This window comes from Galeopterus variegatus, unplaced genomic scaffold, assembly GCF_000696425.1.
Source record: "Galeopterus variegatus unplaced genomic scaffold, G_variegatus-3.0.2 Scaffold3107, whole genome shotgun sequence".
Taxonomy (NCBI): Eukaryota; Metazoa; Chordata; class Mammalia; order Dermoptera; family Cynocephalidae; genus Galeopterus; species Galeopterus variegatus.
This window is the reverse complement of record NW_007729218.1, coordinates 48,079-65,309: the sequence shown is the minus strand read 5'-3', so window position 1 is coordinate 65,309 and position 17,231 is coordinate 48,079. Positions and strand designations below refer to the sequence as shown.

At 45.8% G+C, this 17,231-nt stretch overlaps 1 protein-coding gene across 3 annotated transcripts in view; it reads right to left on the bottom strand.

Moving 5' to 3' along the window:
- CCDC64 (coiled-coil domain containing 64) overlaps positions 1–17,231 on the bottom strand; it is a 29,510-nt gene that overhangs the window by 2,909 nt on the left and 9,370 nt on the right. For 2 of the 3 annotated variants that reach the window (XR_551319.1, XR_551320.1), the window contains 6 exons: positions 15,050–15,229; positions 14,162–14,380; positions 12,939–13,082; positions 6,836–6,966; positions 1,365–1,485; positions 482–589 (listed from right to left, as the gene is read on the bottom strand). Coding sequence is in view for 1 of the 3 variants with exons in the window: in XM_008583970.1 (XP_008582192.1) it covers positions 1,365–1,485; positions 6,836–6,966; positions 12,939–13,082; positions 14,162–14,380; positions 15,050–15,229 (795 nt within the window). In the remaining 2 variants the exon portion in view is untranslated. The remainder of the gene's footprint in view (positions 1–481; positions 590–1,364; positions 1,486–6,835; positions 6,967–12,938; positions 13,083–14,161; positions 14,381–15,049; positions 15,230–17,231) is intronic. The other variant, XM_008583970.1, reaches the window with a different exon arrangement.

The following is a 17,231-nucleotide window of genomic DNA, read 5'->3' as shown; positions in this document are numbered from 1 at the left end:
ATGTTGTTAAATACAACATAGGAATGCCAAAGCATCCTTCAGAAAAAAGTTCTTTCAAAGCGGCCAATGTTTTCTCTGGCTCACTGCACAATACAGTTTTATACTGTAAGCAAACTGGTCAAGGTAGTCCCTTGAAACATATCACTTTAGAACTTCACAGACATGTGCAATGCTGCTCATAATCCCATGCCTGCTGTTACTTCTGTGGGCAAAATGACCCATTTATGAGAAAGCCACACCAAGAAACCAGGGTCAGACTGTCAGAGATGGGTCAGCCCATGCTGGGCCATGTGCTGCCTGGAGCTCACTGGACATGACATGAATGGGAAGAGCGAGGCCAGGTCTTGATGGCACGTCACACTGCACAGAGATGATGCCGGGCTCCGGCACACAGAACACGGTGGGTCACGAGGGGAGGCGCGGCAGGGGCAGGACATGATGGCAGCGTGGAAAGGGTGGGTGGGAGCAGGCTCAATCTCACCTCAAAGGCAGGAGGGTGGACAACTAAAGCTGTTGGTACGGGAACTGAGAAAGGCCACTAGATCAGAAACCAAAGGAGCCAGATAGTAAAAAGCCCTGAGGAAGCAAACTGTAGCCGGGAAAGAAGAGAGAGAACAGGCGGGTAAGCTGGGGCATGGCCAGGCCAGTGACCAGCCGAGGGGCCAGTGCTCCAGCTGCCAGCCCAGGGGGCCCTTGGAGGCCTGGTCACCGCTGACCTGCCCTCCATGGTGGGGCTTGCCTTGCAAAGTCGCAGGTGGCTTTTCATCTGTCTAGTTAGGATTTCTTGGGGGAGAAACATTAAAGGTTATGCCCATATCCTAAAATTGTACTACCCCAATCATAACAACAAAAAGCCAGTCACAGCCCCAGCCCATGGGGAGCCAGGTTGGACCCTGAAAATGGTGGCCCCAGACATAGATCCACTGACTCATTTTCCCCAGGGCCTGCACCAGCACAGCACTCTTTGGAAAAAGGAAGCTGGCCTTTAGAAAGGGAACAGTAGCAGCTGCCAGCTGCTCAAGAGTTACTGAATTGTGCCCAACTGTGAATTTTCATTGAGTCGTAGAGGCCTTTCGGGCCTTATTTAAATAAAGCCCAGATGACCAGCTGAAGGAGGGCCCCATTCCAAGTCTGGAGGTCATTAAAGCCCCAAACAGCAGCAGCCTGGGGTTTGTCACTCTCCAGAGTATCCGCAGCCATTCTACCCCAGGGACTAGGGGAATGTGAGCTCTGGGTTTTGTCAGGTGAAGACAGGGGTTACTGTTCACACAGTCACATGGGACCCTCTCGTAGCAAACTCTGCCTGGGTTCAGAGACTCCTCTTGGAGTCTTCTCTTGCCCTGGGTCTCAGGGCTCTTATTTACCTGCCAAGCCTCAAGCTGCTGTGAGAGGTTCAGCTTTTGCTGAATGGCATCCAGCAGCTGGCTGTTCAGAGACATCATGTCCATCTTGCACTTGGCAAGTTCCAGCTCCACAGCGTTCTTCCTGCAAACAGACAAACCAGGTGAATGTGGACACCTGCTGAATCCACAGGATGAGGAAACAGGCTCTGACCCCAAGCTCACAACACATAGTAACTGTAACAGTAACTATGATGTTGCTTGGAGGATTAGTTTGCAACATGCTTTCACATATATTCTTTCAATTTTCATAACCAACCAATAGGGGAAGGGATCAACTGTTATCCCCATCTCACAGATGAACAAAGAGATGGGAAGGGGTTAAGAGGACGATACTGAAATGAGGACTGGAACCCAGAGGAGATCAAAGGACTCACAGAACACAAAGGAACTACTTTTCCCTTCCCCAAAAGGCCAGCCCCCACTGGAAGGTGGGGACCTTGTCCTCCTGGTAATGGGAAGATATTCCTTTTGACCAGCAGCTCCTCTCCTAAGGAAACTCTTGAGGATACTGAGATAATGCTTGTCACCGTTTAGCTAATCACAGTATCCAACAATTAAAAGGAACTGATAAAAAATTACATGATGGGATACAGTCACCAGTAAAAACCACAATGTAGAATATTTACTGACAGTTCATGATGTATTGCTGAATGGAGAAAAGCTCCAGAACACAAGGTCTAGTATGATACTAATTTTGTAAAAGAAAAACTGCCTGTGGGTTGAAGGACGTACACAAAAATGTCTAGTTGGCTATGTCTGAGCAACTCCCCCTCCACACACTTTTGCATTTTGTATGACTAATATATTGCTTTATTTGCCTTCCCCAACATTCCTAAATCACAGCTTCCCAATGCAAAAGAAAAACTTTTCCAGGGCGGGGAATGGGAATAAGAAGCGGGCGGGACTAACTGGGCATCCTCTACAGGGGCGGCATCGCTTGTCCAGCTGCTGAAAGGTGTGTAACTCAGCCCTTGCCTTCATCAAGCACTGCCATGAGCACTCTAATCTGCAAAGCTAACGAGAGCGTCCTCATCACATAGCAGCCAGTGTGCACGGCCCCAGGACAGCTAGAGGATCCACCTGCAGAGGCCACCCGGTTCGGGCCTCAGGAACACCCACTTCACAACCTAAGCGTGGCTGGGAGAGTGGGTCCCCTCTGTAAAGTACTCAGGCCACCGTCTCGACCAGCATTTCCTCTGTGGCCTTGTCTACTGAGCAATTAGCCACCTACCCCGACACCCCTCGGGGCTCCAGAAGGGCGCCCCGATCGCCTTCTCTAGAAAAGCGGCTCCAGACAGCTGGGCCACGGCACCAGCCCCGCCCACTGCGGCGGCGGCCTGCGGGGATAGGCCACGAGCCTGCCCAATGGGCGTCGAGGGCTCAGATGCCACAGGCAGCCTCCGTCACGTCCGCTGCCATTGGCTGGTGGCGAGCAGCGAAATCCTCGCGTAGAGCAGGTTGCCATGGACGCCCGCCCGCCCTGCGGTCCTGGAACGTCAGAGCAAACCCCTGGCGCCCCGCAGAGGTGCAGCCTCATGAACTTCCGGGCGTATCCCGGCAGGTGGCGCAGTGAGCAGCCTGGAGCCCGGGGAATGTGCTGAACGGCACCAGCCCCGCCCACTGCGGCGGCGGCCTGCGGGGATAGGCCACGAGCCTGCCCAATGGGCGTCGAGGGCTCAGATGCCACAGGCAGCCTCCGTCACGTCCGCTGCCATTGGCTGGTGGCGAGCAGCGAAATCCTCGCGTAATGCAGGTTGCCATGGACGCCCGCCCGCCCTGCGGTCCTGGAACGTCGGAGCAAACCCCTGGCGCCCCGCAGAGGTGCAGCCTCGTGAACTTCCGGGCGTATCCCGGCAGGTGGCGCAGTGAGCAGCCTGGAGCCCGGGGAATGTGCTGACTAACACCGGTGGGTCGAGGGGCCCAAGGGCCGACATCCGGCAGCTGTGGTATCCAGGCATGTTGGGGTTTCCCTTCCTTCCCCAAAAGCCCCTAAAGCAGGGCCTGCTTTCCCAACCTCTGTATCCTGGCCACGCCCTGTACCCTCAGGACGTTTGCTCCCTAAAGAATATAGTGTTTGTCATTTAAGAGAAATAGACTGGAAAGCACGGCTACAGAAGTCTTTGATGGATACATTAATCGCATTTTTAAGAAGGACTAGAAGAATTCCTTGTTTAAGTGAAACCACTACTGACTCTTTGTTGTTTTTGTAAGGCAGATTGCTAGCCCCAGGTTTATTTTTGTTTTTAGTGAAGGACTTTCACCGGCAAAGAGATAGAATTGTTACTTAACTTTCTTGAAACTTGTCTATTGTAGGATAAGGTACACCTTACGGTTCCTGCAGCCCAGTGAAGAGAGGGAAGTTATTTTTCTTACAGATTCTCACCCCTGACTACACATTAGAATCACAGGGTAAAGAAGTAGCCCCAACTCCTGCGATTCAGATTGAATTGTTCTGGGGAGGGCCCTGACATTTGGGGAGTTCCCCAGATGACAGTAATGTGCAGCCAGGATCGAGAATCAGAGATGATGTATATGAAAGTATCCTGTAACTCTAAGGTTCTATACAAATGTGGGTTTGGTTTTTTCTCTAAATGATTCATTCCTTAGATTTGCTGTCTCAATTCTTGTACATCAAGAATTTCATTTCTAAAGGAAAAATTATCCTCTTGGAGTGATCTAACACCTTTCCTACTCAGCCAAGCCTGTTCAATAGGGGTCCAGGAAGGACAGGGCCCTCACTCCAGAGTTCTCTGTACTGAATTTGCAAATCTGATCAGTCAGACTCCAGGATGTTAACTGGGGCCCTTTTCACAGAAGGCAAGCAAGGTTTCATGTAGATTTGGTAACCTCATCTCTCACCCAAGTGGCAGAGGGGGACACCTTGTTTCTTCTCTCCTGCACCCTGACACTTTGTGTGGTTGTCTCCTACCTTCCATGCTGATGGCAGAATATGGTCAGATCTGAATGTTTAGCCTCTTCTGCTTGTCTGGCTGAGAGAAGGTGACCAGCCAGTGTGTATGTCTGTCTAACTTTATTCTGCTTTTTATTCCCAATAGGCTTCTCCAATCAACATCTTCATTTTACCGTTTTATTCCCTAACTGTATCACACAATTTCACCCTTGGTTATTCCTAAAGTTATGCTCCCTCCTCCCCTTTATATCACGCCACTGTTCACGTATCCACTAACTAGGGTACTGGGAATCTGAGTGGCAAAGATGACATAGTAGTATGCCTCACCGAGTGTAATTCCTAACGTGAACTAGAAATTGATAGACAACCTGATGTGAGGTTCTGACTAGATAGAAAAGGGAACGCCAAGGTAAAACTGAGAAATGGAGGTAATGAAAATGGTTAAAGAGAACAGAAGGGAGGGGGAAAGTGTGTGGAAGTTAGAAAGGGGAAAGTTAGAGTGTGAGGAATTTTAAAGTCAAATCAAAACATGTCATATAATTTTTAAAAAGGCATAAAGTATCATTTTACGTATTGTTTTAAAGGAGCTCATTTGAGTTTCAGCAGTGCAGCAGAGGGGAAAGGCTGTCAGAACGACAGGAGTCAGAAGACCTGAGGTACAGGCTGGTGAGTCACTACTGGCTGTGACCCTGGGAAAGGATCTCAGTGTCCTCACCTGTAAAACTGGGATTAAAAATTTTTACTTCTTACTGTGGCTGGGAGGATTAAAGAATGAATAGGTTTTGTAAACAGTAAAGTGATGTACAAATGTTGCTATTAATGTGTTTGAAGTGGTCCAAAAGCAGACACATTTTTGGTAGCTTTTATCTCCTCATACTTAGTGAACAGGGTTGGTTGAGTGCATGATAAAGCAGTAATTTACAGGGGAATGGGGAAGGTATGTTTTTTGTCTATGCACTTCCAATTTTTTTGAGAGTAAGGGAAAGCAGTTATGCTTTTCTTCTGTTAAAGAAAACCCAAAACATTATTTAAAAAATGACCTAGTCTGTCAGAAATATAGGAGACAGAAGAAAATGTTAAGGGCTGGCCTGTGGCTCACTTGGGAGAGCATGGTGCTGACAACACCAGGTTAAGGGTCAAGATCCCCTCACTGGTCATCTTTTTTGCCTGTGGCTCACTTGGGAGAGCATGGTGCTGACAACACCAGGTTAAGGGTCAAGATCCCCTTACTGGTCATCTTTTAAAAAAAAAAAAAAAGAAGAAGAAGAAAATGTTAAATGATGCTGTGGGGTGCAATCAAACCCAGAATGTAGAAAAATCCCATGAAACAAATGATCCAGTTTTTTCAATAAATACATACAATATGAAAAAGAAAAAAGAGGGAGGGAGAAGTGTGCCAGACTTCAATTAGATGGAATACGTGGACTTTGGAGTCTAATTTTAATCAATTACAAAAAGAATTCATGGGATAATTAGCAAAATTTGAACACTGGATACTAAATGTTATTTAAAAATTATTGTTTCAACTGTGATCATTATATTGTTGTTGTGTTTTTTTAAGAAGTCTTTTTCCAGTAAAGACACGTAGTGAAGTGTTTATGGATTAGATGATATGTCTTGTGGTTTAACATAATCCAATGGGGAGGTGAGAAAGTGGGTGGGGATACAGATGAAAAAACAATGGTTGTATATTGATTAGTGTTGACACTGACAGATGGATAGGGGTTCATCTTATGTTTTCTACTTTTACATATGCTTAAAAATGTCCATCACAAAACCGTTAAAAAAACCATAAAAAATTAAAAAATGAAGTAGAGATATATAATGAAATTGGAAAGCTCTCGAAGATATAAGCAATAAAAGAACAAGACATGTAGAGTATCATTCCATAAATGTTTAAAAAAAACATGTAACATCTAGGATGGGGACACGGGGTATAAAAGCAATTTCTGGTAAATTTTTTTTTTTTTTTTAATTAAAAAAAAATGCACAGAGGCTAAAAGCAGATTAATGGTTGCCATGGGCTGGGGACAGAAGAGAATGGGAGCGACTGTGAAATGGTTATGGGGTTTCCTTTTGGGGTGATGAAATGTTTTGAAACAAGTTAGTCGTGATGGTTGTACAACACTGTGAGTGGGCTAAATGTCACTGAATTCTACACTTTAAAATGGCTAAAATGTTGATTTTATGTTATGTGTATTTTGCCACAATAAAAAATATTAACAGATTAATTTAAGAAAGAAGAACAAATAAATACTAGAAATGAAAAAAAAAAAACAAACAAACCATGTAACATCTACATTGCATAAATACCTACATACATACAGGGAAAAGATCTGCAAAAAATGCCTACCCAACTTTCAACAGTAGGGCCTATCTAGGTTGATGAATGGGATTGGGGGTGAGGGTGGGTAGCAGGGAACTCTAACTTTTATCCTTCTATTTTTCTGTATGATTAAATGTTTTAAATTGAGCATACTCAATTTTATTTTAAAAATAAAATTAAGCCATCCCCACTCACTTTGCAATGGCCTCATCCCGGTCCCTGATGGCCTTTTGAAGCTGCTCCTTTGGCTCCTTGTCCTCAGATGTCACTCTGAGTTGGTCCTTCTCCTCTTTCAGTGCAGTCATCTCCACACTCAGCAGTGTCACCTAACAGGAGACCAAAGAGTAATGAATGTGATGCTCTCACTGCTGCTGGCCTGGGGTGATTTCTCCTGAGAGGGAAAAAAGAAAAAAAGAAATCCCAGGCAGGCACAGGGTGCACATGTGCAGGTGCAGCCTGGTAGTGTTCCTCTGCCATCCTGCTCTGAGGGAGGGACTATCTCTCTCCTGAAGAAGGATGCCACATGCTAGGCTGGAGCATGGTGGTAAGGGACTGGAGATGTTAAGCCCTGGACCTGCAGCCACAGCGTCAAGTCCACTTTGTACTCAGCTCAGCACACCACACCACCTCCTTCATCTCAAGGCACTACCAGGTAGCTAATGAAAGAAAACCATAAATGCATCAGAGTGCTGAAACACATTTTTTGAGGTAGCAGCTCAAGTTTTGTTTCCATCCATCTTTCACTCAATATGGAATGCTGCTATCAGCAGGGCCCTAGATGGTTCCAAACCCTGGGATCTGGCTCCCATCTCTAACAGCACTTGGCACAGCCTGGCTCTCTTCCATTCTTCCTCATTCCTTTACCCAGGTCAAAGCCAAATGGAATTTAGACACCTAAATGATGTTATCATCTTTTTCTCCAAACCTTCTACCTTTTCTGTGATGAATGGCACTGCAGCCCACTCGGGCCCTGGTGCCCAACCTGAGAGCTATCCTTTGGCAGTGAGGTGACACCAGGAGTGTCACTGACCAGAGCTTACCCTATCTCACAGGATAGTAACCCCGGATACACCATGATCCCTGTGATGGCAGGAAGTGTGCCATTATCCATCCCAGAGCCTGACTGTGTACGGTGCTTACTCCTAAAACACTTGTGCAATGGACGACTGTTTTTTTAGCTAGTCATCATCCAAAATCTCTTCCTATTTTGGGGGCATTCCTGGTTGGTTGAGTCTCGGGGGAGACAGGGCATGACCTCCCATTAAGAAAGCCAAAGGGGGGGGGGTGGCCCGTGGCTCACTTGGGAGAGTGTGGTGTTGATAACACCAAGGCCACGGGTTTGGATCCCTATATAGGGATGGCCGGTTAGCTCACTTGGGAGAGCATGGTGCTGACAACACCAAGTCAAGGGTTAAGATCCCCTTACCGGTCATCTTTAAAAAAAAAAAAAGAAAGCCAAAGGGGGATAGACATTTCCTTTCCTAGGCAGCCTGGACATGGTCACGTGACCTTGACTCACCAATCACCCCCCCCACCTGGGACTGCAGTTCTTGAGGGAGTACTGCAAAGCCACAGGCAAGTGGGAAACCATTTACAAGGGCAGCAGATTGTTTCTGCTGTCTCCTTCCCATGGCACGTGACCTTGACTCACCAATCACCCCCCCCCCCACCTGGGACTGCAGTTCTTGAGGGGGTACTGCAAAGCCACAGGCAAGTGGGAAACCATTTACAAGGGCAGCAGATTGTTTCTGCTGTCTCCTTCCCATGACTCCTTCCTGTTTTAGAGCTGAGTTCTCTGGCCTTCATGTTGATTCTGTAAGCTATCAGATTTAATTCCAATACATTTTCTTTCCTTTTAAGTTAAGCACAACAAATTTCTGTTGTTTGCAATCAGAAACCCTGCCTGAGAGCTTCTGATAAATACTTGTTGAATAATGGAAGGGTGGGAGCTCCTCCTTCTCAGTTGATAGGATCAAACATGAATCAGGATGCCTGACCCTGCCCTCTTGTTAAATATTACACACACTTTGACATTTTTCCAAGGGAAGATCCATCCATACAGGTCTGCCTCCCTCCCACAGGGGGACAGATGTCACTTTTCAGTATACTCCTCTGCTCTTCAAGTCCCAGGTCTAATCATCTTCACATAGAATGAAACTGAGCAAAGGCCCCAGGACAAAGGCTGAAGATTAAGCTTCCCTAGAGACACTTCAGATACTCCCCAGACTGAGAGAGCAGAGGTGCCAGCCCCTGGGGTAGCAGCCACTCTGGAGGAATTCGGAAGACACCCAACAATGAAGAGGGACGGAAGGACAATTTGTTGCCACTATGGGCAATGGATTTTGTGTTCTTAGGAGTCTGATAGGGAATGTGAGGGCCTGGTGCTCTGCACTGAGAATAGCCCAAAGCAGCAGCATTCCTGGTGAGTGGGGTGAGAAGCCTTAAGGAAGAAGAGGCTGAAGTGCCTGAAGAGGCTGTGACATACTTATGCATCTAGCCCTGAGGCAAGCAAGGCCCCAGGTGAGAAGCTCAGCCTCACCCTGTTCATCAGCAGGTTCTGCAGCCTAACAGGCCAGAACTCAAGACCCAGAAAGCACCTGGCAGAGACAGTCAGACCTCCTCAGACCAAATGAGCCCTGAAATGGCCTTGAGCCTGCCAGGTATTCTGTCAGCTGAGTAAGGAACAAGTAAAACTACATGCTAGGCTGGAAAAGCCAACATTTAATATGCTCCACATAAAACTCCAGAACTTCTTTCTTCGGCCTGGAAAACCTGGTCAAGCTGGAGCCCACTACCATCTATCTGCCTTAGGAGAAATGACAAAGGACTTACCCTGTCTGAACCATACAAACTTTTCTTAAAAAGCAGGAATAAAAATAACTACTCCCCACCACCAAGTTGTTGTCAGGATCAAATGAGGTAAGTAACATTAAGGGCTGGCGCAGAGCCTGGCATATGGCTGGAAGCTCCACTCCCTTCTCCTCCCTCCCTCATGATGGGACCTAATTGCTGGCTGCTGTCATGAGGACTGATTTGGCTTGTTCATACTTGGACTTAAATTTCATCCACCCCTAAATCCACTATTCCCAAATAAGGTGCATGTCCTCACAATTGCATAGCATCAAAGAAAACATACTGAAGTCGCATATCTAGGGCTTTTTCTCTTTTGTTCAACTATTTGAATGCCTACTCTAGGCAAGGGCCTGTGGTAGATGCTTTAGAAGACCCTGAGTGTGTCCTTGTGGGGTCTACAGTTTCACTGGGAAGATGAGAAGTGAGCAGGGTAACATGACAAGACAGAGCCAGGGGAGCTCCATGAGGAAGGGAATCAAGAGGGTTTCAAGGAAAAAGTGAAACCTGACTAGGAACTTGAAGGATGAGAAGGGTCTCAGAAAAGACCCAGATGTTGGAAACTACAGGGAGTGTGTGCCGTTGCGCTTTTCTATCCTATGTTCAATTCTGCTAAAGCAAATAAGGTGAGATAGAAACAACAGGGAAGGAGGCTGGATGGCTGGAATGCAGCCAGACCATGCAGCCATGAGTTTTGATCATGGGAAGCCAATCCAGAACTTGAGGGATGTTCCATTTTCAAGTCACACTTCAGGAAGTTCAATCCAAATCACTTGAGGTGGGTGGGCTGTGGGGAGGCAGACAGATTGGGAAGTAGTGACCAAACCCAGGGTGTGAAAGAAGGCAGGTCTCAAACAGGGAGGATGGAGGAAAGGGAAAATACTGAGACTTTACAGAGGAGGAGTCCCCAAGATTTGATTAGTGAAGCCCCAAATGCTCCTAGCACACGCTTGCCTGTGTCTTCATGCCCCTTCCAGAATAACTGGTGTGCACTCTAGTCAAGCATGAAGGACCCAAACAGAATTGGGACTGTTTCTACTGAGCCTCCTAAAACCTTGGTTACTGCCCTGAGAACTGGGTGAGGGACCTGGCAGATAAGTAGTTTTCATATTCTACAGACTAATCTCCCAAGACCCAACCTGCCTCCTAGCAGCTGCTCCGTACTCACCAGAAGTGAGGAGTGGGCCGCGGTGAGCTGTGGAGAATGGAGGAGGGGGCAGTTCCTTGCCACTGATACAAAGGGGAGGGGGACAGCACATGGTGCGAGGAGCCTGTGTTCTGCCAACATGATAACGGGCACTGGGTCTGGCTATGGATTTTGCCTCAAACAGATAATAAACAGTCAAATGAAACCTGGGCTCTCTTTTATTTAAGAATTTGGGTAGGCATCTGAGGGGTGGGCTACTATTGGCCACTCACCTTCCAGGTCCTACACCTCTGACCTGACCTCTGGCCTAGTTTCCAGGAGAGGAAAGAATACTCTCAGGAAGGAAGGCAGTGGGCTCAGAGGCTGCATCATCCATTGGATGAGGTTCAGCCCTGACCTAGGAGTTGGAACCTCTGCCCCACCTAACCTTATCTAGGCTCTACCCCCCAAATGGTCCAGAGATGGCTTTGATTGCCCTCAGACACTGTGAGGTCCCATCTTGTGCCTCCCTGAGTCTGGTGCAGTGCCAGGCACATGGTGGGTGTCAGCACATACTGCACTGGCCTTACGTGAGGAGCGTCATGCCTGCTGTGATGGCTGCAATTTCCATGGTCTGGAACTCAATCTGTGTCCTACCCACTGCTGTGGGATGTCAGTGCTATTCCCACAGAGCAGGTTTGGTGGATACAGTGTGGCTGAGAGGTTTCCTACTTTGAGCATTTGGGGAGAGATGACCTATAGGAGAAGACCAATTCCATACCCCATGTGGATGTGAGTGCAACCATCTGCTTGGTGAACTATCTGAATGGGAATCCATAGGAACTGGCCTAAAGCAGTTATCAGCTGAACTTCTAAGGAGAATTCCCTGGTGGTGTTGGCTTCCTAAGTGGTTCCAAGACAGATTCTTAGCAACCTACACTTTGCCTATGTTTCTAAATGGAATAATGCCACCTGGTGAATTTCTGGTTTTATAATTCTGAGAAGCAAAAAACCAAAGTGAAACAAGAAGCCAGTCAATACCATAGAGCTGATAAGTAGAAGCCCCCCACAGAAATTTAAATAGGCTTTAAAATAAATAAAGCTTTTATTAATCCAAAGAACTTTTAGGTCCATCTTTCTCTTGCATTTTGTTCTTCCAGTCTGGAAGATCTGTCCCTAAGTCTGAACCACTCCCTGGTCAAACAATCACCTGAGGATCTTAGGTTTTAGTCAGGAGAATGTTTTTGGCTGCCCAACCCCACTCCTCAGGCCAGGAGCAAGCCACAGCTTTAAATAGCATCTCTCTGTCCTCATTACCTGGTCACTCACTCATAGAAAAAAGAGTGCAGGAATGGCTGTAAGTGGGTCTCCTGATATTTCTGAGAAAACAATATTAAGAATACTAATGGAATGACCCAAAAGAGAAAGGAGTTTATTTCTATGAGAGTATTTTAAATGTAAGAAATACTGACTGAAGTGTAAGCCAGGATTAAATTTCATCTTGCAGAAAAGTTGTGCAGCAGGAAGAGATGAATAGCTTTGGACAAGGATAAGCCAGGATTAAATTTCATCTTGCAGAAAAGTTGTGCAGCAGGAAGAGATGAATAGCTTTGGACAAGGAAAGGAAAGGGGAAGGCTGGGTGGGGGCAGGGTGTAACATGCCGCTTGTTTGGTGCTCCCCCAGCACCCATCCTCAAGTAGGACAGAACCTTTACACATGACTGCAGTCAAAAGGAAGAGCCTTTATTTGTCTCCTAGGATAGATTTTAGAAGCTCCTTTCTGGGTGGAGCTGCTCCTAAGTCCTTTAACATTTTTAGATGAGAATATAGATGTCCTTCTCCAGTGTTCTCAAGAGAGACGAAATCATGATCAAACAGGAAAGCAACAGTGAGGAAAGCAGTGAGTTTTTCTAAAGCTGAAAAACTGGCCGACAGAGGAAATGGTCCTGTAAAGATCAATTGTTCCTTGGTTTGTGAACCTCTCTGCCCAGCCAAAAGTGGCCTGGGAGCTGCAGCACTTTAAACTGTCAGCATCCACCAGTCAGACTAACTTTTGGCTTAGTGTAAGCAGGGTGTCACTGGAGGAAATGGAGGATAAGCTATTCTTATCCCTGCCAGTTTTACTTTGGGCTAAACTTAGAGTATTGGTTTCTTCTCTTGAAGACACCCACCTCATCTCAACTTCAGGTCACAGTCCCCTGAGGATTTGATGGAGGAGAGTTGATTCTCAAACAGAAGGGGGAGAGAAACTCACAAGCATCCCAAGAGAGCTGGTGGACATGTGCACATTCCCTGCACTGGACTGAAGTTAGGGGTGCTCACCTGGCTGTGAAGTTGCTGTAGCTCTTCTAGGCTTTGCCTCAGTTTACCCCTCTCTCCCTCCATGAGCTCCCTTAGGGCTCTTGAGTCCTCACTGGTCTGCCTTATCTGTTCTTCTAAGGAGTCATCATCAATTCTCCGGGAGCTCTGACAGCAAAAGAAAGAGAGCAAGCCAGAGATGGTGAGGTGGGAGAGAGATGGGGAGGAGAGTGAAGAGATGGTTAGTGGGGGAGAGATGGAGAGGAGAGAGGGAGAGAAGCATGGAGAGATGGTGGGGGAGAGAAAGACAGTAGGGAAGATGGTGGCAGGGGGAGGGAGAAAAAGAAGAGACACAAAAGGGGGAAGAAAGACAGGGTTAGAGGGAGAGATCCTCTTGCTCAATTTCAATCTGCAAACGCTGGTTAGATGTTCATTTTTGTTTCAGGCTTCAGGGAAAGGAAGCTGTGTGGTGTAAATAGCACACCACAGCGTGACTGCTCCCTTCTCCCATGATGACCTGGCCTCTGTAACAATACACTCTACAAATCAACACAATATGGTCAGATAAAAACAATCACCCTTTCATCTTACTTCATCTAATATGGGTAGAAAGACAACTATTCTGTAGCAAGAAAAAACCTGAGGAGAAATATTGGCCCGAGAGCTAGGAGTGTAAATGGAGAGTAAATCAGGGAGAAGTCTGTCATGAAGCTAGAAGAAAGGCCAGTCTGCCCAAGATGCCCATGGGTACATTCCTCTCCTCCACAGGAGAGCCACATCAGGAATCCTAAAAGGCCCTTGGAGCTGTGCTCACTTATACTCTTTCGGCAGAAGCTTCAGATCTTTTAATTAGCCTAATCATAGCTAACCCCACCACTAGGACCAAAGGGCTACAGAATAGGAAGTTGCAATTTTAACCTGGATACAAATTTCTATACTCAATGTTTCCAAGAAAAGCCCTTGAACTTGAGGCCACCACTGTCTGTAGATAACTATATGGAGAAAATGACTCCACTTGTCCCTTGGTGTCTGTACGGAGGTGACCTTGGAGCCTTCCATTCCCTGGTACTTGGCCCCTCTGCCTGGTCACCAGTATTCAGTACTTCCAAACAAATAAAGGCACTGAAGGAGTTCTTTCATATATTTTATATGGTTCCAGTTCCAGGGTTAACCTCACCTTCTGCACTAGGTTTCAACCTCCCGCCAGCCAGATCCTGTGGGGGGATCTTCTCAGACTGGCATCTTACCGTGGGCTCCATGCCATCCACAATGCTCTGTATCAGTCTCTTGAGCTCGTTGAGGGCAGTGCGCAAGCTGCCAGCTGGCACATCCTTGGCAGATGAGGTTTCTGAAGACTCGTCCATTGAAGAGTCTGTGGAGACGGCTGAGTCGGCACTGTCATTTCCTCGAAGGTGTGCACAGAGATAGCGAACCTGGCAGTAGGCTTCCCAGAGCTGCAGTCTCAGCTGCTCCACAAAGAATTATTCTTGATTATGGACTCTAGAGAGGACTGCTACCTGGCAATATGAACCCAAAATACTGATACCCAAGACACCAGCTCTAAGAGAACTTTTTTTGTTTTGTTTTTAAATTATCTGTCCTAAGAAATAATGATATTTATACATCTATAGAGACCCCTCTTATCTGCCCTGCTCTCTAGTCCCTCACATTTGCCATATAAAGCTCTTCCTTATATAATCAGTTCTTTGGTGGGAGTCAGGAAATGATTAGGAGAATGAGTGGTCATGGGTATTATAAAAAGCCAATTGGATGGAAAGGATGGATAGTGAATGTTGTAGAACTCTGCCAATACAAGAGGTATGAGGCTGATCAGTAGTTAACAAGCATTTCCTAAGAGGCACTGGGGGGACACTGAGTGGGACTTGGCTCTGCTATAAGCTTTGTCCTTTGGCAATTCTGCTCAATGCCTCAATGGACAAGCTGGGTGGAAAACAGAGGGGCCAGGGACATACTTGGGTCAGGCCTGCTTCAATGCACTTTAGCCAGAGGCCTAGAGCTGGCCCAGGTGCAGGACCACAACCCTTGCCAGGCTGGCATCTGAGTCCTAGGGAGGACGATGTGTCCCAAGAGCCCCCAGGCAACCTCATGTGCTAGAGTGCCAGGGGTGCAAGCACCTGTTCTCTCTCTTGCTCCAGCTCTTCTGCCTCCATGCTCTGCTCAATCTCTGACAGGAGGGATGTGCTGGTGGCAGCCGAGCTCTGCAGACTCCTCTCCTCAGTGAGTTCTTCCACCTTCATCTGCAGCTGTCGGTAGGAAAGCCGCACCTCCTGGAGCTCCAGCTGGCTTTGGTGCAGCTTTCAAAGAGAGAGCAATTGGCAGTGAGGCTTGCTCAAAACAAAAGCAAACAAGAAAAACTGACCCTGAACCTGATCATGCTTCTAGATCCAACCAATTTAAAGAAAAATACAGAGGAGAGAAGAACATTTTAGACTATATCAGGGGATGCAGTCAGCAAAATCCAGATCTGGAAAATTCTACAGGACTAATAACTCAATTTCTTCAACAAATAAATATCAGGGGGAAAAAAAGATAAAGGAGGAAGGCAGAGATTAAAAAAGACTTAAGAGACATATCACTGCAATCTGTGGGCCTATTTTAATTAGTATCTTGATTAGAACAAAAAATGTGAAAAACAATTATGATAATTATGACAACTGAAAATTAGAACACTGAGTGGAAATTAAATGATATTAAGTAAATACTACTACAGTTTTTAGGTATAAGAGCACTGCGGGTTATATTTTTTGAAGTTCTTGTCTTTTAGAGGTACTCTTTATTTACAGATGAAATTATAAAAATTCTGAGATTTACTTCAAAATAATACGAGAGAAGAGGAAATGCATGTTGTGAAAATGGGGCAGGATTGGCCAGAGATTGATGGTTTTTAGAGCTGGGCAATGGAATACAGGGGACTTCGTTATACTATTTTGTTGTTGAGTCTGTTTGAAATCCTCCATAATAAAAATTAAATACACACACACATAGAGGCACACAAAGTAAGACTCTCACTGAAATGGCTAAAATAATAATAAAAAATAACATCAACTGTTGATGAGGATGTGGAACAACCAGAACTTTCGTTGCTGATGGGAGTGAAAAATGTATAAATATTTTGGAAAACTCTTTGGCAGTTCATAATAAAGTTAAATATACACTACCTATCCTATGACCCAGCAATTCCACTCTTAGGTATAGACCCAACAAAAATGAAATGTTAGGGCCGGCCTGTGGCTCACTTGGGAGAGTGTGGTGCTGATAACACCAAGGCCACGGCTTTGGATCCTATATAGTTATGGCCAGTTAGCTCACTTGGGAGAGCGTGGTGTTGACAACACCAAGCCAAGGGTTAAGATCCCCTTACAGGTCATCTTTAAAAAAAAAAAATGTTCACAGGAGACATAAACAGAATGTTCATAATATCCAGAAATGGGAAAAAATCCAAATACCAATAAAAATAGAATGGATAAATCGTGATACAGTTACATGTCGGAATACTATACAGCAATGAAAAAAGAATATACTCCTACCATATGCCACAACATGGATGAATTTCATAGAGACAATGTTGAGACATAAAAAAGTATATAATATATGATTCTATTTATCAAAAGTTCCCATACTTCACTGAGATAGAAGAGATGAAAGCTGGAATAGATAGAGATTTGCTTTTAAGGAAGTGGCAGGTATTGCTTGTGGGTTGATGATAATGGTCTATATCTTGATCTGGATGATGGTTATACATTTGTATATATTTGCAAAAATTCATTGGGCTATCCACCTAAGATTTGTGTGCTTTACTGTATGTATGTTATATTTTCGTGAAAAATTTAAGGGGAGAATGGGTAGTTTGGAAAGGAGCTGGAAGTAGGATTTGTAATAACAGCTGGGTATTAATACCAAGAGTTTCCACACCCATGGGAAAAGCAGTCTTTCCCTACTTTCTGTGTCATGCCTAACAATTTAAAAATAAGGCTGAAGAGTTGGGAGAGGCCTTATACACTATCTGCCAATTTCCCTCACTTCCCACATCAAGTAGTTGAGCCACAAGTGAAAAGTGACTTTCTCAAAACCATTGTGATGCAGAACTGGACTCAGGACTCCCAGTCCAGGTCTCTTTCCACTCTCCACACACCTTACTTGTCCCAGAAAGATGAGATGTTAACCTATTTTAAAGATCTCTAAAGAGGAAGTCCCATAGTGTCAGTTCTAACTCTCATAGGCAGAAATACATAGATTTTTTTGCTTTGTCTAACCTAAGTCCTTCATCCTGTATGTTAAGTTGTTTGTTCTTTCTCA